Raw genomic sequence first — 24,622 nt, forward strand, 5'->3', positions numbered from 1 at the left:
AACTTCCTTAAAAATATTATTATTATACAAATAATGAAGTTATAAATCTTTGAGTGCAATTATATAAATCCCCTTAATTTTAATCCATGACCTAAGGTAGTTAGAAAACAAATAATTATGACTGAAGTAGGGGTGTCAATATTTGACATGATCCGGACCCGACATTAAAAAATTCTAGGTTTGGATCAACATGCTTGTCATACGGGGTCAGGTTGACCCGAAAACCCGAAGGTGACCTGAATTGACCCGGATCTAGCCGTCGCGACCGCCTGCAACCCTCCCGCGCTGTAACACTCTCATGCCGGCTCCAGCGCATGTCGGGTTCACTCTCTAGCGCTCCCGTCCACACTGCATTAGCACCTTGCCCTCCCCAGCACTCGCCACGCCCCCTTTGCACTCATGTCAGCGCCCAAGCTCGTTATAGCATTTTTGTTCTGATTGGGTTAGGTTAACATGGGATTTGGTTAGGTCAACCCAGTAATCCAGTAGGTCGGATCAGAGTATGAATTTTTTTACCCATTTATAAAATATGGTATGATTCGGATCACCTAAATGGAACCCAAATCAATTCCGAATTCGACCCAAATCCATATTTTGACACACTAGAATGAAGCAAACATGAAAGAGATATATATAACGATAATTATAAGTTAAGCATAATTAACTCATTTAAGTGTGAATTAGTTTTGGGTTATTATCAATTTATCATCACCTGCGACCTCGTTTCTTGTTAGGGTTTTTGCATCGCCGCATTTCACCGAACCTACTGTTCTCCTCCCATCGAGTCGCAGGTGATCCTCTATTCTTCCGCTTCAATTTCGTGCCACGAGTCTGTATCGATCTGTTTGTTTCATATTTAACGCTGCTTTTATCTTTCTTCTTCGAGAAGAAAAAAACTATTTTCATACTCGTTCCCACGTTTTCCAAGACAACAGCATCACAATACAGCTATACAGGCTTTCATCTTCTTATTCGATCTCACTGAATCCTGTCCAGGGAATGATTTATAGCGTTTTCTACTTTAGAATGAATTAAGTTGTCATGAATTTTAATTATTTTTTTCTTGTTATTTTAACATTTTTAAAGGTTGCAAGGTTTTTCAAATCAGATATACGCTTAGTCATTTGCGATGGAAAAATTATTATTATTATTATTATTTTTTGGCATTTGAATCATTATCCTCTTAATAAAAGTTTCATTTGTTGCCACATGGTTGCAACTTTCACGCCCCTTGCAAGTACATGCAAAATGGAAATCCTTTATATTATTGCAATTTGTTCTTGATTTCTTTTTATCCATTGAACATTAAAATTTAACACTTAGGAAAATATATCCAAATTAGACCTATAAACCCCGTCTAGGTTTTGATTGCTTGATATGGAGATTGGAATGGTCAACTCAATGATACACTAAGAAGTTCACAAGACCTACCCTCACAATTTGTTCATAAAATTGTGGAGGTGTCAAGAGATCGGGATAAGTGATTCTAATTTTTGTTATTTTTTTGTTGAAACCATTGAGAATGGTGATTCTTGGATTATAACAGTGAGATCATAGATAACATAACCAGGAGTCTGTAGATGTGATTAAATTGTGAATGGGCATTATATGAGGGAGATCAAGGCTTTGGAAATTATATCATTGGATAAAAACCCAAGTTATAATAAGATAAGGATGAATTCGTAATTTATAAACTTGTTTTGGATAAGCTTGCATTAGTATTTAGTTTCAATCTATGACATTTTTTGTGTAATTATCTCCTACTTTAAATTTGTCTAATTACATACTTATAGATAATGTTTTCTCTTATTTTTGGAGTTTTTTAGGATCGGATTAGATATTTATCCTTTATGTTAATGGCTTTATAAAGGCCTGAATTTTGTGTAAATTCAATCAATAACTCTACAAAATAACCTATTGTCTCTAATTTTTCCAATCAAAGGTTCTAGTTTCAGGGTACAACGAATGACTTGGTACTATAGCAAACAGTTGCAGGTGTTTCGGCATTGTAGTTACAATGCTCCATACAATGGCTAATTTGATATTTATAGATAATGTTTTCTCTTTTTTTTTTAAGGAGTATATTAGATCTTATCCCTTATGTAATTGCTTATTTAAAGTCCTGAATTTTGAGTAAATTCAATCAAGAACTCTACAAAATAACCTAATGTCTCTAATTCTTCCAATCAAAGATCTCTAGTGCTAGAGTACAACGAATGACTTGGAACTATAACCAACTGTTGCAGGTGCTACGATATTGTAGGTACAATGCTCATCATTGTGGCATAGCTGTTGATTGTTAAAATTTTCGGTTGTTGCTTTATTTTGTTGATGCTGAATACTCAGCTAGAACTTGTAAAGGATTATGTTTCTTATTTGATGTAAGACAACAAACTAGTTATAGAAAGCAATGATATATTGTGCAAAATAGCATGGAAGAGAAGTCCTAACTATTTCTTACAACTTACAACTGCAGAAAATAAAAATTGGCATGCTGTTTAGCAAAAAAGAAAGTCATAGAAGGAACTTAGTCCACAACAAGAACAAGGTAAAACCTGAAATGAGAAGACAACTAGAACAATTCAAAGTTTAAATCAAAGAGGAAAAAATATTCTAAAATGAGAAAATGAAGCCTGAATTTAACTTTTATTTATTTTTAAATAAAAGCATTTTGTCTAATTCCTAAACCCATCTAATCCTTCTCTACCCTTTTGAATGTGGATTTTGGTCCTTATAATTAAATTAGTTTGGGACCAATCATTGCAATAAATGCCATTCCTCATTCTACTAAATAGGGTGAGAACCTAGTATCTGCATCTTATCGAAAATGTTGTGAGTGCTTATAGCATACTTTATTGCTAATTTTTAAACAAGTCGCACCATCCCGTTCAATCAATTATAATACCTCAAGAATTTAGCAGCATATTGGTGGGGATTACTATTATTATTTTGATTTCTTGAGTTAACTTCCTCATCATGATTTTATGAAGCTTGTTTGGGAGTAAAAGATGAGATAAATTATTGTTTATATCTAAAACAAATTTGTTAGCTAAATCACAATGAGTTGGTTACCAAATTTGACTAAATCTCAGATAAGTTGTTTCCATTGATAAAAGGATGCTAATATATGTTTGCTTCGACAGTTGACGAGGACCTTTAACATCTAGTTCACATCCAAGATGTAGATGCTGTGTACCTTGTGGTAACATAGGAAGATGAATTATATATATATCTATATATATACTGGTGATTTGTAAATTGTTTTCTTAGGGCATACAAGAAGATATTAAGGCCAATTATTTTATATACTCCATTTTAGTATAGATGCTAGCTTTTCTAAACTGAATCACACAAATCTTGATGTTCTTTTGTGTGATTGATTTTTTTTTCTAATTGTTTTGTGGTTCATCATATTTGCTCTGTAGTTGATACATTAAAAAAAAAAAAATTTTTTGTTCAAGCAAGTGGTATTAGAGTAAGGTTAACTAGTAATATGATAGTTATGAAGTTTGGTTCAAGAAGCTTGATGGTTTATAGAGTTTTGCACTTTGGGGAATTAAGTTGCATAGTGTTCTAGTCCATCAAGGACTTGTTGAGGCAGTCATGGGTGTACCAATATGTAGGAAAAATAAGTGAAGAAGAAAATAGAAATTGATGTAAATTTTCACTTGGTGATTCTGTTGTATTTTGGTTGATGTGGCTTGATGAAGGTCTTGGAAGAAACAACTGTGAAGGTCTTGTGTCTCAAACCGGAGTCTTTATGTATGATCAAAATCCTCTCCAACAAATTCTATTACTTGCAGAGATTCTATTTGAATTACATTTTGTAAGGTTTACATATGTAAATGTTAAAAAAGGTTATACTTATGAACTCACATATGAATTAACTTATTTTCATTATTAGTGGAATATTGATGTGGTCATTGATGAACATTAAGCTTTTTTGCTACTATGCTATTTATCTCATTCTTGAAAATGTTTTTTGTGACTTTATGTTGTATGGTTGAGATGTCATCATGTTAGAGGACGTCAATAATTCACTTTAAAGATGTGATTGCTAAACTTGAGAATACATGGGATGATAATCTTGTATAGGGATGGATGGTTAGGGTGAGATCTACTGAGATGAGATCTAATTCTAATCATGATAAAAGCAAACTTTGTGTAAGATTCAAGGATATTATTTGATTGTATTATAAGATACATTAAAAGTGATTATTCTATTTTAAAGAGAACGGAGCGGCTTGCTGTTGACAACAAGTTAACAGATGTTAGTATTTTTGCAGATTGGTCCAGTTTTAATATAAGTGATGCTCTTTTGGAGATTGATCGTGATAGATTCTGGCGTTATGAATTTTAGATTCAACTCTAGATGGTTGTTCCGTGATGCAGTGCATTTTTCTAAGAAACTAGTGCGCCTCTTTTTCCTCTAACAAGCTTTTCGTGTGTATCTGTGCTTATACGTTGTCCATAGTGTGATTACTAAATTCACATTATTAGCTATATTTTCATTGCTACGATGTTATGACCATGTCTTTACATGGCCACAGATAATTAGTTGTATACCCGTCTTATTTCTTATTAAAAACATTAAATATTATTTTTATTTACGATTTATAAAAACTGACCCCAGTTAAACTTGACAAAGCAAAAGATAATGGTGATGATATGACTCAGTGTTGCAATATTTGTTCTCAACCTTGTTGCAATTTGAAGAAGAAAGTTTAAAAAGTTTATAAATTTTATGTATTTTTTTTATGTTGTAACATTGTAATGATCAATATTGTAACTTGTATAAAATCTCTCGTTGAGATTTATACAGTGTTGTTTAGAGATCGCTTGATTGTTATGTCGTTTTCAGGTTTTTAAAGCATGGTGAGAGTAAGTGTTTTGAATGATGCTCTGAAGAGCATGTATAATGCTGAGAAACGTGGGAAGCGACAGGTTAAGATCAGACCATCATCAAAAGTGATCATCAAGTTCCTCTTGGTCATGCAGAAGCATGGTTAGTTCCATGTCATTGACATGGTTATGGTACTCTGCGTGCCGGTACTTTACTACCTAACCTGCTTCCATTTACTTGCAGGATACATTGGTGAGTTTGAATATGTAGATGATCACAGATCTGGGAAAATTGTGGTTGAACTGAATGGTAGATTGAACAAATGTGGGGTTATTAGTCCTCGATTTGATGTTGGTGTCAAGGATATTGAACCCTGGACTGCTAGATTGCTTCCCTCAAGACAGGTAGGTTAGCTTCTTTGGTGATAAACCTATATATGTATCTATTTCGATAGTGCTGATGAAATTATGTGTTGTGATAAAAAAAAATGGCAGTTTGGTTACATAGTCTTGACTACTTCTGCTGGTATCATGGACCACGAGGAAGCGAGGAGGAAGAATGTTGGTGGAAAAGTGCTTGGCTTCTTTTACTAAATTTGTTTGAAATAAATATCAAGCTGAGTTGCCAGTTGATTACAAGAATTCTAGCTATTTTGGATTTTTTTTTTTTAATTTCTATCATTGCTGGTAATCCTCAAACTTTACCACCCAAGTAAACCTGTTTGATTTTGAATTTCTTTTTCTTGTGTTTTCTTGCATACAATTTAGTATCAGAAACATTGGGCATTTATTCTCAAATGTTAGCTGACAGTTGAAGCGTGACTTGCCTTTGCTCATAAATTTCAAGTCCATTTGGCTTCTTTTGTCTTCGGCTAAACTTTTTGCAGGGCTGTATTTTTTATACAAATTGATAACCTATTATGAGGGTATATATATATATATATATTTTGTGTGAAATGAGCATATACGTGAAAAGGTTGGAGTAGCTCGAGTGGAAGATAAGATTAGAGAGTATCGCCCTAGATGATTTGGTCACATTAAACGACGGCTTTCCGATGACCCGGTTAGGATAGTAGACGTATTAAATTTGACTTATGTTAAGAAAGGTAGAGATTGACCTAAAAATACTTTGTTAAAAAATATTAGAAATTTTATTTCTTTATTAGATTTAAACGAAAATTTGAGTTTTAACAATACACAATGGAGAAAAAGAATCCATATAGCCAACCCCATGTAGTGGGACAAAGGATTTATGTTGATGTTATTGTTGTTGTGTAAAAGTTGAAGAATAATTTCGTAAAGCTACCACGCTTTTATTATATAAAGTTGTTTCTTTTATAAAAATTTTTGCAAACACCTGCATAGACAATATAAAGAGATAAAATCCTGGATCAATGCTTTATGCTTATCATATATAATTTAAATTTACTTTTGATACAATCCTTCATTCTCTTTGACACTGCAAATAAGTTGTTATTCTATTTGACTGTATGTCTTTCCAATGGCAATCAAATTCATATTTATTACAGTTTTAATGAAAAACGCTTATAACAACAACACATCAACAATATAAATTGAAGTTTTACTTCCAATCTCATGCATAATATTAAAAGCTAGCTGAAGTGCTCAAAGATGGTATGACTTAGCAAACTGACAACAAACAAGAGCCTTGCCTTGTTTCTTATTATTCAAAGAAGATAACATGTCAGCTGGTTCATCACCGCCGCAACAGCAAATTCTGTTTTGGTGTGATATACAAACTGAAACAGTGACTGATCAAGAAAGGACATTAAGCTGTTGAAAAATCACATTCCGTTTGCCAAAGTTTCTAAGTTGCCCTGCTGCATAATAGCAGCACAGCTTCAGCTTTTTATTCCTCACCTGTACTGCAGCGAAGGCCTGCAACAGGCCATGGCTATTGCCATGAAGCCAAGCTGGGAAGCTTTTCTACATGTGGGAGGAAGGAGAAGGCATCTTATTGAACAAGTGGATCCAAGTTTTATAGACATAGAAGAAAGGGAATAGAAGTTTTTGCTGCCTGTGGGACATAGTTCGCACCCATGAGGTGGGGATGAATCTACTCAGTATATGCTTCTCTCCCCCTTTCTTTTTCGGTTCACAAACTTTTTCTTTTTCTTTTTTTATTTGGTTTTAAATTTTTGCTGTCAACTTCATCACATCGTGATGCAAGTCTGGAGTGCATATCAGGAGCAACGCATGCAAGGAATATTTGATTGGAGATGAAAAGTTGGAGGTGGGATTTAATCATAATGATGAAATTAGCTTTCCTGATATTAAAATCAAGGCCTACCGAAATTAAAATCAAGACTTTTGCACCAGACAGAAGGACCTCAACCAATGGGACAGCGAAGTGAAAACCTTCCAGAAATGTTTTACGCTGGGTGCAAACTTCATCAACCAACACCATGAGTAGAAGCACCGAGTCAAGAAAATGTTCCAACCATAAAACTTCAAAATATTCTTTCGTGAGCAGACAAACCGTCAAAATGAAGCTAAAAAAGGCAAGCAAGTAAGCAACATATCCAAAATTTCAATAAAGAAAAAAGAACCCATCATAAAAATTGGCAGCTAACAACATGAACCACAAACCGTAACAGATCCAAAATTTCAGTAAATAGCATTTTGAGCATCAAGCATAAAAAAACCATCTTCTGCGTCAACTTATCCTTTATCAAGAAGGTTGAAATTTTGAAGTATGAAAGGCCTGCAGCCGAGAGAAACAACATGACTGACTCCATCATGGGCAAATGTGCTAAAAGTTTTGCTCTCAATCATGATCTCCTGAGCATCTTAGTGTCATTAACCAAGAATAAAATTGAGTATAGGACATTGTTTAAAATTACACAATATGAGCCTCGCCTTGAGGCCCACCATAGCGCAATTCCACTAAAAAATGCATCGAGATTTATGCCTCTAGCTTTTTTTATGAGACTTACGCCTCGATCTTGGATGGACCCACTTTAGTGCACGCCTCGCCTCGACCGCCATAAGAGCTAAACTTGATATTATATGATAATTTTATGTAATTTATATATTTTATATTATTTTGCTCGAGTAATATTTGGATTTCAATTCTATTTCACATCATTTTTCATTTAACATTTTACATCTTATACAATTTTTAGTTTCATATGCATGTAAATTTATTACTTCATATTTCAATAGAAAGTTAAGATGTCATCTTTTAACATACTATTTGAATATTATATAAAAAATCACCTTTAACTTTTATTTTGACTTCACGCAATTTTAAGATTTTGAAACTTACACCTCAAAACACATTGAGACTTACGAATCGCCTCACAAACAAAAAACGACTTAATACCCAATTGCGCAATTTTAAACCTTGGTATAGGAAATGAAAAAGATACATGAACACATACGTTTGGTGAAGCTAAACCAAGATTTGAGGCAATAAGATTATCAATAGCTAAACAAACCCCAATCTTACAGATCACCTTAAATAATTCATCTTCATTCAAATAACAAAATAAAATTTTGAAAACTTACCCAAATGATAAAAAAAAAAAAAATTTGTTAGACAATCTTAAATAGGGGTGTCAAGATGGGTATTTCGGTAGAACCCGGAATTGACCCGAGTCTAAACGGTCTGACCTTCACTGAACTCGCTGGGTTATATGGGTCCAAACAACTAGGATGTGGCGAGCAAGTCCGGGCGTGCACGCGTGAGAGTTGGGCGAGCATGGTGCGTGGAAGCGGCGAGCGCAATACGAGCGCAATGCGGGCCTGGCCGTTTGGGTGTGGATGCGAGCACAACCTGTGCACATGCAATGCGGAGAGCGAGAGGGCTGCAAGCGTTCATGAATCTCAAGCATGTGTGCAAATCCAAGTCATTTAAGATTTTCTGATCAATCCGAACCCAACCCTATTTGATAAATGTGTTGAAATCTCAATCCCAACTTGTATTATAAACAAATTGACTTGAACACAAAAAACTTCGGATCGGATTTGAGTCAATTTCTAGTTGGAGTAAATATTGACACCTCTAATCTTAAAATCCCCAAATCCAAAGGGGATGGAGAGAAAAAAATGCTCGTCCAAAAATTGATAGAAATGAGGAGAAACATAAACAAGAGAACCCTTTTGTGTAGTAAAACTGTAAAACGAAAAGGTAAATCCCAGGCCAGAGATTGCTCAAAAAAGATATATTTCTATAAATGATATAGTATGCAATCGCTACAAACATCCCCAATTTTATCAGGCCTTTTATTTCAGAGTCTGTAACCTCCTGTAACCCTAAGTAGAACAGTTGCCTGCTAATTGCCATTGAAATATGGGAAAAAAACTCATTACCCCTCAAATGATGATCTTTTTAATATCATCGAGTGTACAACCAAATCTCATTAAATCATATGGAGCTGTCATGAGAATCATCTGTCATTAAACATCATTCAACCATAATAAAAGACACAAAAAACCCAATGGAGTCACAAAATGCATGAACCACATGATCCTAGCAGACCTTTTGCTTTGATGCCATTTGTTAAGGAATGTTGATTAAAGGGAAGCCAAAGTTGGGCCTGATACACTTGTCAATTTTTTTAAAGCTTAAGTGTATGAGAAAGGAGATTTAATCACTTTGTATCCTCTACACCAAAATATTTTCTCATGCTATAATACCACACCAAATACTTTTACGTTCCTTAACCATAACAACAAAAATCTAAGCACATGCGTACTCGTATTTCAACTCTCAATCAAGAGAAGAAAGAATCATTTTCTTTTCTCTATTACAACTCGCAATCATGAAAAATGAACCTAAATAATTTATGGGAGATTTGCATACATACCACTATATACTACTCTATTTACATATCTAACACCTAAAATTTTAATATTACATTCATACCACCCATAGTTCATTTTCATATCAAATATGGGTGGTAGGAATCAAATATATAGGTGGCGGGAATGAAATATGGGTGACATATTTGATATTAAAATAATATAAGGTGGTATATATGTAATATTAAAGTTTTAGGTGTTAAATATGTAAATAGAGTAATATAAAGTGGTATGTATTTCCCCCATAATTTATCTCCTCTCCTCAGAGCCGTTCCTTTCTTCCCTCAGCTCCCAATCATTGTGTTAGTTTTTTTTGGGGAATTTTGGGGCCGTAGCCCGTATATTAATAACTAAAGCATTACAAAAAGAACAACATCCCAACCAGTGGGGAAGAAAAGGAGGGCATAAAAAAGACCCTCAAATACAACTAACAAAAAGAGAAGAGACCAAAAATTAAACCGGACTCAGGTATACAGAACTAACAGAAAAAAGCAACAAGTGCTTATCAAAACAGGCAACCCGAAAAACCACTCCTCCCTGGTTGCCCAAAAGAAGCATCCGGGTTCAAAATAGAGAAACCACAGGGCCGAAAAACTGGGAAGCAACCCAAAAAATAACAATCTCCCAGCATCCATATCAGTCAAAAGAAAATCAGCTAACAAGAAGAACCGAAGCTCCCAGCAGGCCATCCAAGGGAAGAGACCATCATCACGAAGATTGCTAGTTCTACTCATCATCGTCCGGTTATGGAGAACAGAATTCTCCACCAAAAAACCCATCCGATAAAAAAACCTGGAAGGCATCATAACATCAGTGGTCCATAAAGCAGAAAGAGAACATCTGCTTAATCCGATCAATATGCTTCCAGGATTCAGTTTTAGCAGCAATGGCATGAGAGATTTTCTTAACAGAGGCAGCAACGTCATTCTCATCATTCCCATATCTTCTCTCATTTCGTTCTCTCCACAGGTGATACAGAGAGCAACATATAACAAAATAACAGAAATTCTTCTCAAAACTCCTCAGATTGTGAATCCCATCAAAAAATTCAAAAACCTGTAGCAACGTGGGATGAAGCAGAAAGGAGCGCAATGCAGGTATAAGAGTAGAGATGACAGCAAAAGAATAATCACACTGAAAGAAACAGTGAGAAACCGATTCATCCTCCCTCCTACAGAAAGAGCAAGTAGTAGGGATTAAAATGTTTCTTTTAGCTAAAACATCAGCTGTTTTAAGCCCATCCAGCAAAGCCATCCACGTATAAGCCGAAAAACGTAAAGCATAATGAGAATGCCAAATATATTTGTACCAGGGAACATCTTCAAAATTATCAAAAAAATACTTATAGAAAGTGTTGAAGGTTGGGTTCCCAGTAGGATTCCAAGAAAGAAGGGGGTGCGACTGTGGAAGAATGGGAATATTAGAAATACGTCTGTTAGCCTCCAGGCCCAGCTGAGGAGGCACAGACCAACTACCATTAACAATAAAATCACACAACCACCCACTGAAAAATTCCGGTTGAACCAAATCAGTCATAGAAGTGCCCTGGCACCAAGGATCCCAAAGTGCAGAAAAATTACAGTTTTCTGCAACCACATGAAAATTCAATTTTTCCTTAATCCTATGAGCAGTCATAGAAATCACCTTCCAAAATTTTGAAACTTTGGTACCAAAGGGCTTCCAGGGAGACAAAAATTTGTGCTTAAACCAACCAGTTGCCAAACTATTAGAATTATAGAACCTCCAAATAAAAGTGCAACCAAACGCAAAAGAAAGGGAAGCAATAGAGGACAGGCCGAGCCCTCCCAGCCTCTTGGGTAGGCAAGTTTGATGCCAAGCAATGAGATGAAGTTTCTTGCCCGAGTGTGTACCATGAAAAAGGAACTTGGCACACATTTTTTCAATATTTTTGCAAACCCCTTTAGGCAGAACCGTCCCCCTTATCCAATAAGCCACAGTATTTGTAATAGTAAATTTGAGAAACTGAATTCTACCTGCAAAAGACAAGAATTTGACTTTCCAACCATCAAGTAGAGTAGATAGCCTACTCAGTAGTGGTTGGAAGTGAGTAGTTTTAAGCTTTTTTGGAGAGATGGGAATTCCAAGGTAAGTAAGGATGCTCTCAGTATGGGTAAACCCCAGTAGATGGATGATCTCATTCGCTTGAGGGTTATTATTAGAGAACAAAATAGAGCATTTAGCATTATTAACCATCAGGCCAGAATGCAAACCAAAAGAAGTTAAGGCATTATGAAGAGTGCTGGCATTAAGGAGAGAGGCCTTCCCAAAGACAAGAATGTCATCAGCATAAAGAAGATGGTTAACCGTAAAACCATCACAAGTGATCCCATAAAAATTGCTATCATTAAGTCCACATGAGAAAGCATCCATCACCACAGAGAAGAGCAAAGGAGATAAAGGGCATCCTTGCCTTAAGCCCGAGGAAGAGGGAAAAAAACCTTCAAGTCCCCCATTGATAGCCACAGAAAAGTAAACATCTTCAATACACCCCTTAATCCAGCTAACAAATAACGGGGGAAAGCCTTTATCAGAAAGTCTTTGGAGGAGGAAATTCCGGGAAACTGTGTCAAAGGCTTTCCTAATGTCCAGCTTAGCACAAAAATATTTCTCCCCTTGTTTACTGTTAAACTCACAAAGAATTTCAGAGGCTAGCACAATGTTATCCGTAGACATTCTTTGCTTAATGAAGCCAGTCTGGCTATTGTGTATAATATGAGGCATAACCTCTTTCATCCTATTAGAGAGAATCTTTGCTATAATTTTATAAAACACGTTGCAAAGAGAGATAGGTCTATAGTCCAATATGTTAGAAGCATGGGAGCCCTTAGGAATTAAGGCAATAGCAGTAGCCTTAGCACCCCTAGGAAGAGAACCAGTGGAGAAGAAATGTTTAATAGCCCGACAAACGTGACCCCCAATAATGTGCCAAGCCTCTTTATAAAATTCAAAAGTGAAACCATCCGGCCCCGGAGCCTTAGAGGAAGAACCAGCTAACACCACATTATAAATTTCAATGTCAAACACCGGGAAAATGAGAGGGGCAACCATATGGGCAGGGATAGAAGATCCAATTGGAAGAGGGCATGCCCCATGGGAGGGGGAAGTGGGGGTGTTATATAATTTTTGAAAAAAATTAACCGCCGCCCTGGCAATAGTTTCAGTGGAGTGAAAATGCCCCTCCTCAGTGATAAGTTCCTTAATCTGGCAATAAGCTTTTCTGGATTTGATTCTAGCAAAAAGAAACCCCAAATCATCTTCACCCCTAGTAAGCCAGTTTGCTTTAGCCCTTTGAATCACCCAGGAACTCCAGGCCTTATGAAGCCGGTCAATAGCAGCATTAATGTTATGAAGGGTTACATTAAGGTTATGGTCAAGGGGGGAGAGCTGGAGTTGAGCCAAGCATTGTGATTGAGCAGCTGAAATCTCATTAATTTTATTGGATATAAAAGAGGAATTAGACCAATTTTTTCTCTTGATGAGATCCTTGAGAGAATGGAGTTTGGAGTAGAGAGCCGAAATCGGGCTGCCAGAATTCTGAGAGGCAAAGACAGTAATCAGACCGTCCCAAAAATCATCCAGATTGAGCATAAAGTTCTTAAATTGAAACCGAGCAAGCACGTTGGGAGAGGACCCCGGAAGGATCAGCAAAGGAGAGTGATCCGAGCAAGAAGGTGCAAGCACCTTATAAAAAGAGTTAGGGAAACAGTCCAACCATGTTGTGTTAACCATAGCACGATCCAGTTTAATATGAATGGGGTCCTCAGCCCTGTGATTGTTCCACGTGAAAAACAGACCAGTGGAAGGAAGATCTAACACCCCAGCACTGAAAATCCAAGAATTCATCTCCTGCAAACGACTGTGATGCAGAGGAATCCCACCAGACTTCTCCTCAATGAACCGGCAACAGTTAAAATCCCCCAGGATGATCCATGGGGAAGAAATGGTGGAGGCAATTTGAAGTAAGTTTTGCCACAGAGAGGTTCTCTCAGAGGGAGAGTTAGCGGCATAAATCACAGAAATCATGACATTAGGCATAGAAGTAGAAATGGCAGTCCCATGAATGAGCTGGGACGTGGTAAGAATCGGGGAGAAGGATATATTTTTGGAGTTCCATTTTATCCAAATCCTTCCCGGGGAAGAGCATCCAAAGTTATGACAGCTAGCTTCTTCATCAAAAATTCTATGCGAATTTAAGAACCAAGGATCAGATACAGAGTCCAGAGGAACCTTTGCTTCCAAGATACAGAACAGGTCAAGATGATGCTTAACGACCATTTGTTTGCAAGCCAGAACTCTATCGGGGGAGTTAAATCCCCGGACGTTCCAGCAACCAAAAGGGCAGTGGGTCATTTGCGAGAAGAATTAGAAGACCTAGTCTTCTTAGCATTCTTTCCTTTGGGGGCATTTTGCACTTTGGGCTGTTTAGGAGGGTTATTTCCAGACTTGGAATTAGAGGTGGAATCAGGCTGGTTGGGTTGTTGGGTGGTGGGTGTGGGTGGGTCTTCATCCGAAGGATCTGCTTCATTTTCTGGCTGCAGTATAGCAAACCGGTTAGGAGAAGAAACCGGAGGGTTAGCAGGTAATGCAGACGGTCCAGGAGAAGGAGGGTATTGGGGGACGAAAGCCGAAGAAGAGGCTATGTTGGTGACAAAGGGGCAATTGTCAGAGGAGGAAACTTCCTCAGTAGGGGAGTTCAGGTTCGGGATATTAATCAAGGGCTGCGACCCAGGAGGAGCAGAGGGAAGAAGCTGCGTCCCAGGTAGCGAAGGAGGATTTAGAGGTAGATTCGGTTCAGAAGCAGGGGGAGGGGGAATCTGGGGAATCTGGGGAATGAGAGGTGGGTTAATGGTGTTGGTGCTAACCGGGTTGGCAGGTGTAGTAGAAGGAGGGGGTGGTTGCGGTAGAGGAGGTCTACTAACCGGAGGAGGAGGCCTGGAGGGCCGAGCTCGAGAAGAGCTCCTTCCGCGAGTCTGAATAACTTTGGGTTGAGGGTTAATGTGGCAAAGGGAGGAAGGGTGGACAATCGATCCACAGCCAGAACAAGATGACGGCTTCCAATCGTAAAGCACTTTCAGATTAACATCGTCCCCATCCAGCGAAATAGGGATCTCGTCCGGAAGAGTGGAAGTGTTAGAGACCAGAACACACACTCTAGCAAAAGTAAGACGGGTTTTCCTTGCAGTAAGGGCGTCTACAGCCAAAGGATGTCCAACAAAACTAGCAATTTTAGAAATCCCAGCAGGATTCCAAACAACTAGAGGCAAATCAACAATTTTAATCCACAGAGGAATGGAAGAGAACTCATCTCGTATCGGTTTGAACTTGGTTGTCCATTTCTGAAGGATGAAAGGCCGGCCAAAAAAGAACCAGGGACCCCCCGACCAAGCCACCTGGTAGTCTTCAGGTGAGGAGAACTTGAAAAGAAAGAACCCGTCGTTTAGAGACAAAAGCTCCACAGTTCCCTTAGGATTCCATGCCTTCTTCACAGCATTGAGAAGACTAAGGTAAGTCGGACGCGGTCCTATGGAGTACCCAACAAGAGAGGAGCTCCAGTCGGGAACTCCCACAGCAAGTTCAGCAGCAGAAAAAGGGATCTTACTCACAGGAGGGACAAAGGAGAGGTTGAAGTTCCCAGCGACAGGATCATCCTTGGTTAAGTTGGAGGCGAAGTTTAACCCCGCAGGATTAGGGAAAACCTGCAAAGGAGCGCGAGCCGCTCCTGGCAAAGGAGGAAAATTCTCATGAAAGGAGGAATCCATGGGAAAGGGAAGAGAGGGGAGGGGAGAAAACCCCTCCCCACACGGCGGCGGGAAGAACCGAAGAAGAGGGTGGCGGGAAGGAAGGCTAGGGAGAAAAAACCCTAGCAGAGCTCTCACTATATATATATATATAGACCCCATGCAAATATTATTAAATAGTCAACGTATGAAAAATTAGAGTATAGACTGAAAGAAATATCATACATGGAGTGCTGTATCGCGTCATAAGCGGAGGTGGCAGACAGGAAGTCATTCACAGCAACCTCTTTGTTTTCATTTTTCTTGTCTGATTGATTAGGGTCAAGGAAGTACTCATGTTAGAGACTAGAAAAGAATAAGTAATCGTACATGAAGAATAAAATTCACATACTACTTAATGTACGGAGATACATCAAACTAATCAGAGTGATATCAATCACCATTATTAACAGCAAAGGTTTAGATCCAGTCTGTTTATATATCTGTAAATATTCATTACAAGTGAAGAGCCATTATTACTACTACTTGCTAAGCTAAAAATTTCAAATATACTATAAATATGAAAGACGAGGAATAGCAAAGAAAACATAGTATATGCAAATTAGCTAAATTTTGAGGATACAATCTTCGAAGAAGCGCCTGATTTCAGCCAAGCGATGAGGTGGGAGCTCCTTGATGTCTGTATAATGTCTATATTCAGGATCATCGGCACAAACAGCAATTATTTTATCATCCTTTTCTCCCTGTTTTTGAACAACGCATATACCAAATCAGCAGCTTTACCAATCACGGCAAAATTTTAGAATCAAGATGATATAAGTTTGATTTGCATATGAGAAAAAATAAAATAAAACCTGATCAATCATAGGCATGAGGCCTATGGCTTTTGCACGAAGGAAACATCCTGGGAGGATTGGCTCCTGTTCAAAGAAGAATCAGGAATAATCCACATGAAGAATCCTTGTAAGCATAGGATAATTTCAACATATATTATACAAATGAAAAATACATTTTCCTAATAGCATACCTGCATGAGAACCAGAACATCCAGAGGGTCATTGTCTTCACAGAGCGTTCGTGGAATGAAACCATAGTTGTGGGGGTACACCACCGATGAGTAAAGAACACGATCTACCTGCACAAGAGGAGGCACAATTCCTTTTTCTTTTCAACTTTATTTTCTTATTTTTGAGTGAAGGGAGTTGACTATTTTAGAGGACTTCCTGGTTTACCTTTATCAGCCCAGTCCTTTTGTCGAGTTCATACTTCACCTTACTCCCTTTTCCAATCTCCACAACCTGCAGAAATTAGAAAATTAAGGTTGAATGATCCTGAGCAAGGAAATTACAAATAGATACAAATCCAAAAGGTAAAATATATCATTCAACAAGCACACATGAGGACGCATAGAAACTTCTCAGGATTTTTTTGAATAAAAAATAAAGCATCACAATGTATAATAAATTAGAAACCCATTTGGACTAGAAGTTGTCAAGTTGTGGAAATTCTTCTCCCCAGACTTGGCGTAGATTGACCTTAAGGTAAGGTCAAAAGGTATTTATTTCATTAAGAACATTTTAAAAATTGTATATAATTTTCCACCTGACTTAAATTTTCTCATTATAAAAATCAGAGTTGTTATGCCCTTCAATCAATAGTGATATTTACAACAACCACCAACCAATTGGGATAACCTGAGTAAATTCAATTGGGTTAACCTTAGTAAATTTTTTGTGACATAACAGAGATGATCTTCTTTTTATTTTATTTTAATTTCCTATTTGTGTTTGTATTTAGCTACTTTTATTTCCCAACAAAAGTAACAGCAAATATCTTCTTTAACTCAGAGCCAAGACGGATAGCCTTCAAAGGTCATCTCTGTAAGTTTCTAAGCGCAAGACTCAGATAAAGATTAGCATGGAACCTTACTAGCAATTAAATAGAAGTGAAATACTTCCAATATAAAAAGTTGTATCCAGAAGTTGGATCAAGACAGTGATGATGGAATAATGAAATATCAAATTCAGATTTATGCAGAGTCCACAGAGGCTCACAGACTTACGCAATTAAAAATTTGTGGAGCGCCAGGACCTGCATAAGAGGGAATTATCGTGGATTAAAAAATAATTCAAGTATTCAAAGTGTTGAATGAAGGGAAAAACTATACCAATTGAAAAAGAAAAAAGAAGAAGAATAAACATTAGTACCTATCTCAAGGTCGTGCCAGGGGTGAGCAGCAACAGACCTTCTAGACAGGGATGACAGTATCCTTTCATTTAGTGGAGGATGGTTGTGAAGAGACTTCGATGAAGTAATTGGTAATTCATTAATGGGATCCATTGACAGTGGCTAATAAAAGAATTACAACAGCTGTTAGTTATCCCGTCAACCAAACAACAGAGGTTCCAGATTCATTAACACAAATTGGAAATAGAATTTCGGCAAGCCATAGATAAAGTTAAGTAACAAAATAAATGAACCAAGCATGCAGCTTAAGAGGGCCTTGAAGTTTTACAAAAACAATATTGGTCAAAGAGATTCTGAGGAACGCCCACAATATCAATTAGATTCTTGCTCATGCAGAATACAGCTGCACATATATAAGAGTCAGGAATTTTCATCACAAAAACACTCTAGATCATATCTTCATTAGTTTCATCCCAACTTCTTGAGGCCAGCTGGCGTGCTTTCATCACAAAAAATTGAAATAATCCTAAGTAATTATTTTGCTTGAAAGATATAGGTCTTTTTTCTTGTGATCAAACTACTAAACCACATTTACTTTCCAGGCAATACTAGTTTTAAACTTGCTGAGTTCTTATTTTCTAATTTGATGCCATTTTTTTACGTGATACTAATTACTCTGCTTAAAAATGGAAAAATTCTGCGTTGAAATGAAGCATCGAGCATAGTTGGTAATAGAGACCCTTTTGGAATATATTCATGATTACGACTTGCTATAACTATAAAGAATGCAAACAATATTTAATCATAATAAAAGTTTTATTACTACCTAAATCCTCTACCCTAATGCAACGATGAAAAATGGAAGGCAGCGTGCTCGATAATACACTTGTTACCATCCCACTAGATGCAGATATCTTTTTTTTATCAATTAGTTGGTCTAGAAAGCATTTCTCATATTTAGTGTGGATCCAGAAGTAAAAAACCTCGACAAAACTTGCCATCTATTGCAAGGCTTTTCGCATTCAATTCCTACCAATTTCACTACATAGTTTTACGAAATTTGAATCATAACGGTAATCAAACTTGAATGCATGCCTGTACTTTTATGAAAGAACACTGAAACGGAAGAAGGAAAGAACATTAAGTTCAAGTAATAGGGATAAGGCAATTTAAAGATGGCGATTTGCTTAATACATGTTTTATCCAAGAATCTATTTGAGCATTTCGAGATGCTTAACACTAAAAAAATTAGAAAAGAAAAAAAGAATTGATAAGACAGAAAAATTATTCATTTATTTTATATTCTCATCAACCTAACTAAAAGTATTAATAGGATACAAGGTTAACTCAAAGTCTCAAACTAACTACTGCTAAATAGCTTCTAACAAAATGTCTAATATTATAGACTACTCATCACAACATTACTCACCCACTTACAATGGCCTTGCCATCAAGGTTTAAGAAATAATACAGAAAAATTCAATGGAAATGATGACCATCCATTCGGCCACACTTACTGATGCGGACATCGGTACGAAGATCTGACGCATCTATCACAGGAGGCGTCATAAATCGACGGCTCTAAATTGTTATTTAAAATTTATTTTATGAATTTTAGTTATTATTTTATGTTATTTCCTGTTTTACCCCTAGGTTAGTTTATTTGAGTGTTATGGCACAAGGGGCATTTTTGTAATTTTTTATTTTCTCATGTTATGGCCTATATATAGGGCCTTAAGCTATTGTAAGAGGATGGTTAATTGTATATGAAAATTTTGTGTTTTCCACACTTGTGTTCTTTGTTCTTGGGAGAGAACGAGAGTGAGATTCCTATGGGAAGGAATCGAAGTTGTCACCAGCCACAGGATGGGTCCGGGCTCGTGATTTGAAGTCCCTTGGAGAAGGGCAATCGGATCACCCGTCAGTCGTCAGAAGAGTCCGAGGCTCGCGGTTCTTATCTTCTATCTTTCGTTTTATCTTCGATTTTTGTTTTCTCTCTTTCGTTTTATCCTCTATCTTTGGTTTTTGTTTTCTTTACCGTCTTTGTATTTTCGTCTTCCCTCGCCACCTTCCATCATTCGTCCTCGTCACATCAACTCCACCAAATTTCCCCCAACTTCCTCCATACACCAAGCCTACTAAAAATTCTCCATAGCCTCGGCCACCTTCCATCCGTCCCCAATTGGCCACCGGCAAAGACCACAACCGCCGGCCCCCTCATCTTCCTAGCCGCCGACCACTCCCCTCCTTTTCCCCCATCCAATTTTATTTCCTATTTTAGATTAAATTGAATGTGGGAAAGTTTTGAAATTCAAAATTTATCACTGCGAATTTTCAAAATCTTTCCTAATTTAAATAGTCTATTTTAGGAAAGTTTCTTAATTAACTCAATTTGAATTTCAAATTCAATGAAATTCAAATCGAGTTTAATTAGCCCCTTTAGCCGCCGGGCCCATCCCGTTGTTTCTCTTATTTTGTTTCCTAATTTCGGTTGGGATCAATTGGAATTAATTTGTGATTCAAATTCATTCAAATTTGAATTCAAAATATTTCCTAAATTAGCTCTTCTATTGTAGGAGAGTATTTGATTCAGATCTAATTTTGAACTTTAAATTCAAGAGGATTTGAATTAAATCTTTCCTAAATCTAAACCAACTTAGGAAGCTGTAATTGCTCTCATTAATAGCTCCCCTTGGATACCCATAATGCCGGCCTCCTTCCATTGAGTTGGGATTGGGATTTCTCTCCTATTTCCTTTTCCTTACTCATTGGAATATTTCTAATTCCAACTCCCTGGCCGAAATTTACCTAAGCCAATTTCCTAAATCTATTCCTAAATTACAGCCTTGGTTTAGGAAATAATAAAATTTTCCTAACTCCTCAATATCACGCCGCCTGCCTTCCCATTATTGCTGGCCATTGGAAATTTCTCCACAATTGTAGCAATTCACTTTGGAAGGAATTGTCCAAGCCTCTCTGCTGCTGGCCGAACTCCCTCTTGCCCCTTGTCTTGTTCTTTTTTTTCTTTGTTTTCTCCAAACTCCTCTTTCACAGAAACCTGAAACGTATTTCAGGTTTGGGTTTTGGGCTCTCTCACCAACAAAATTATCAGAGAAACTTCTTCTCTTCGATTATTCTCTAGAGCATCACCTTCATTCATCTCAAGAGGTCTAAGCAAGACAAATAAGAGGAAATCTGAATTCTCTCAGGTTTTGGGGAACAAAAGCTGAAAGTGTTCTCAAAATTCGGAGAGGAGATTTGTCCCTAGCAAAGCCGTTTTCCCGTTCTACATCACTTACTCAAGTGAGTCATTGTGTACTTGACAACATATAAAGTCGTAAGAAATTGCTACGACCTTCCAGTGGGATGCTAGAAGAATAAATTAGGGGTTTTACTGGCATGAGAAAATATATCAACAAGACATAATGGGAATTGTAGAAGATCCAACAACGAATGGTGAATCTCAAAGACGGATCTGCAAGGAATATGAGAACGGAGAAGGGAGTTTGTCGCAGAATCTAGTCAAATGCGAAGAAGCAGTTAGTGGGTTTTGAAAGAGAGCAAAGGCAGGCTCAAAACGAGCTTGGTAGGGTTCCACAAAGTGCACAATGTCTTTAGATCAAGCTCTGACCATGAGTGATTTCTAGTAGTGATGGAGCAAAGCAGCGGTAAATTATAGCCGGAGAAAATATATATAGTGAAGGAAAGGCTTGGAGTTGCGAGCCAGATTAAGCATCAGTGCATAAAGAGGTGACAAATCATACTTGCATCGTAACTAAAGAAGACAAACTTGGAGAAGATTGATTTGGGGTGGCATCGGAAGTCCGAAAGAGAAGATCTCTTGGACACTACAACAATTAGAAATTAGATTTGAATAGTGACATTTGCATGTAGAAATGGTGAGGTAATGAAAGAAAAGGTTTCATGGACAAGGAAGTTTCTTGAAATCCAAAGATGAATATATAAAAAAGCAAGGATGATGCAAACTATACAAAAATAAGAAATTGGTGATCGCGATTGAAGACTCGTAGGGATGACGGAAAGCACTTCTTCAATGCAATGGAATTGAGAAAGATATAGATTTGTTTTATCAACATAATAATTGTACATGGAATAGGGTACTTTCAATGATATATCAACAAGAAAATCATTTATAAGATCCTATATGCTATTGAGCATTTCAAGTTGCTCAAAATTCCAAAAATTAAGTAATAAATGAAGAGCATATTGGGGGCCAAGGGAATTATTCATTCATGTCATAACCTCATCCTCCCTAACTATGAGTATTTGTAGAAAACAAGACTATCACAAACTAACCAACAACAACTCACTAATCAATTTCTAAGTAAATGTCTGATTTTGTGGATTCACAAAATTTTGGATGTTGTGGATTCACAACATCTAGGCCAGATTTTAACCGATTGATCAATTGGTTATAGGTTGAAATTCTAGCTTGTAATAGGAGGATAGCTACTATATAAAGAATAGATTTTACCTCCATACTTGTTTGATCCTAAACGTTCCTATAGAGTAATTTTGGCCATAGGATAGATCGGGCTTGGCTAAGTGAGAAAAAATTGTATATGGATATCTAGATAATAAATTATACCAGAATTGAAAGAAAATTGCTTAAAATAAGAAAACATTCTATATAAAGCACATGATGTTAAAAAAAAAAAAAACACAGTATAATATAAGGAGTTTCTTCGAGAGATATATCAAATCTGTAAGCCACGTAATTTCAAACAAATTTTTTCTTATTTTGAACAAATGTCTTACAATATTAGAATTGATACGATTTTTTTCCAGCTAAGAGAAACCTATTTACCATTGTAATCTAGTTGGAGTCAGGTTAATCCAACTCATCCCATCTTATCATTTGTTATACATATATGCATGCTTGCATATGTCCATTAACATAGAAAATAGATTCAACGAGTTAAGATATTTATTGATTCACCTTGTCATAAAGGTGCTACAAATTAAATATAACAATTAGTCCATCCTCAAGTAGAAACCCGACCCACATAAGCAGCTGACAGTGGAAAATACCAACAAAGTGCAGGTGAAGGGTAGAAAAAGATGTTGGATATAGAAAGAGAAAAACACGATTAGTCCCCAAGTTCTAGCTTATAAGCTATACAACTACCCTGGGGCTTGTAAGGAAAAGAAGTCCACATTGCCCATCGAAATAATGGCTAGCATTGCTATCATTTGCTCATTCAAAGATCGTTTGTATTTCGAATGTTCTAAAACATGGGCAATCCACATTCCAAAAGAAACGATTTGAAGGGAATGCGAAATCTCGGAGAATTTAAAATAGAACATGGCCAGTTTAACATGCAATTTAATACAAATGATATTCGAATTACCCCAAAAAAAAAAAAAACAAATCCACTACAAAAAAAAGGGGGAATCAAAGCGCAAACTTAAAAAACCATTATGCAGAACCATCATCCAGAACTACGGAATCTAGATCGATTTAACTATAAGAAAAAAACAATAATAAAGCTTCCAAAGCAGAATGAGACAGTTGTATATCCTAGATCCCTAATGTGTTTGTTCAATGCTAAAGCATAAGTACAATGAATGAACTCTAGCTCCAATTACACGAAAAAGATTCTCGCAAATCATTAACATGAACCATAAAGCGCGAGATCTTTAGACTATACCAAAAACGCCAGAAAAGGCCTCACGAATAGAAACTATGTTAGAAACTACGCTAGATCCACGAGAACGAACCAAAAAGAAGAAGAAGAAGAAGAAGAACAACAACAACAACAATAAGAGAAAAAAAAAGATCGAACCTCGAATCTACAAGCAGTCGATGGGTAAGAAACCCTAGATGACGAGGTTAGCGGAGAAAAAGAACTGAATCGGTGATCGGGCTCAGCTTGCGTTCCCGCTTCTTCCCCCCTATTTAAAGGTACAAAGTTACAACGCTGGTCGATCCCCGATCCTTGCCGTATGCAAGCGAGAGAAAGCATCAACTGCGCGAATATCCAAAACACCAAAATGGAGTCGTGTACACGTGGCACTACGTGGTCGTGAGAGGGTATGCTTCCCACGTCTAAAGATGAAAAGGTAATTGCACGACTTTTGAAACTAATCCAATAGATATAAAAGAAGATTCATTGATTTTCTTACAAACACCAGTGCGTCTGATCGATTGTCCAAATATCTCAGAGACGGTACTAGGATCGGATTGGACGGTAGAGACTCGATCTGTGGAACAATTATTACGTCTTCACTTTCAAATCGCGCCAAAAAATGAGAAATATCGAGTAAATACTGAGCAATTCCAAATAATAACGATGAATACCATCACGTGAAAACGCAATACCGAGTTATACCGAGCTATACCGAGCAATACCGAGTTATATAAAACTTGTACCGAGTTTTTCCTAGAGTTTAAAACTCGGTACAACTCGGTATTGCTCGGTATACCTCGGTATAATTCGGTATTAGTCTTCACAGAGCGGTATTCCTCGTTATTATCAAATAATACATAGCATTACCGAGTAAATACCGAGTAAATACCGAGTTTTTTGGCGGGATTTTAACTCCGACCGAACCTTCCTCTACGTCCTTACACTGGACCTAATAAAAGTTCATCTGTGGGGGACCATCGAGAATGGCGTGGTGGCGACGTCTTCCGTTAAGGCTGGCGAAACTCCTTTTGTCCGTAGACCAAATTGGTAGGTTTTCTTTAGTGAGAAGGACAACTGAGTGTATGGCGCACATCGGGCCGTTGATTTTATCAGATTCACACGTGGCGAAAAACGAATGGCTAGATGCTTATGATCGACGGCTGGATGTACAGTTGAAGACGAGATCTGGAAAAGAGTCGTCCATGTGGCTATGATAAACCAGCTCTCACGTGATGCCAGCTAGTCTGCACCTGAATGTTTTTTTTTTCGGAAATATTGATTTTTTTTGGGAATTTCGGAAATATTGAAAGAATAAATCGGTATAAAATACAAAAAGGTCTGATTTAAATATTAACT

At 37.1% G+C, this 24,622-nt stretch overlaps 2 protein-coding genes across 3 annotated transcripts; one reads left to right on the top strand and one right to left on the bottom strand.

The window, feature by feature from the left end:
- The first annotated feature begins 700 nt into the window (after window positions 1-700).
- Window positions 701-5,701, top strand: LOC110098327 (40S ribosomal protein S15a). Of its 2 annotated transcripts, none has more exons than XM_020825137.2 (4): window positions 701-791; window positions 4,862-5,005; window positions 5,087-5,247; window positions 5,338-5,701. In XM_020825137.2, exons 2-4 carry the CDS (start codon window positions 4,873-4,875, stop codon window positions 5,434-5,436), a joined length of 393 nt encoding a protein of 130 aa, XP_020680796.1. In that variant the 5' UTR covers window positions 701-791; window positions 4,862-4,872; the 3' UTR covers window positions 5,437-5,701. The 2 variants fall into 2 exon arrangements, with proteins under 2 accessions (XP_020680796.1, XP_028555608.1); XM_028699775.1 differs by lacking the exon at window positions 701-791 and adding an exon at window positions 2,503-2,548.
- LOC114580903 (soluble inorganic pyrophosphatase 1) lies at window positions 3,542-23,617 on the bottom strand. Its single transcript, XM_028699774.1, has 10 exons — window positions 23,423-23,617; window positions 17,636-17,777; window positions 17,491-17,519; window positions 16,661-16,726; window positions 16,456-16,563; window positions 16,283-16,348; window positions 16,051-16,171; window positions 15,653-15,735; window positions 12,753-12,758; window positions 3,542-3,568 (listed from the first exon to the last, which is right to left on the bottom strand). The coding sequence occupies exons 1-10, from the start codon at window positions 23,600-23,602 to the stop codon at window positions 3,557-3,559; spliced, it is 813 nt and encodes a 270-aa protein (XP_028555607.1). The 5' UTR covers window positions 23,603-23,617; the 3' UTR covers window positions 3,542-3,556.
- Window positions 23,618-24,622: the final 1,005 nt, after the last annotated feature.

This window comes from Dendrobium catenatum, unplaced genomic scaffold, assembly GCF_001605985.2.
Source record: "Dendrobium catenatum unplaced genomic scaffold, ASM160598v2 fragScaff_scaffold_1391, whole genome shotgun sequence".
In the NCBI taxonomy this organism is placed as follows: domain Eukaryota; kingdom Viridiplantae; phylum Streptophyta; class Magnoliopsida; order Asparagales; family Orchidaceae; genus Dendrobium; species Dendrobium catenatum.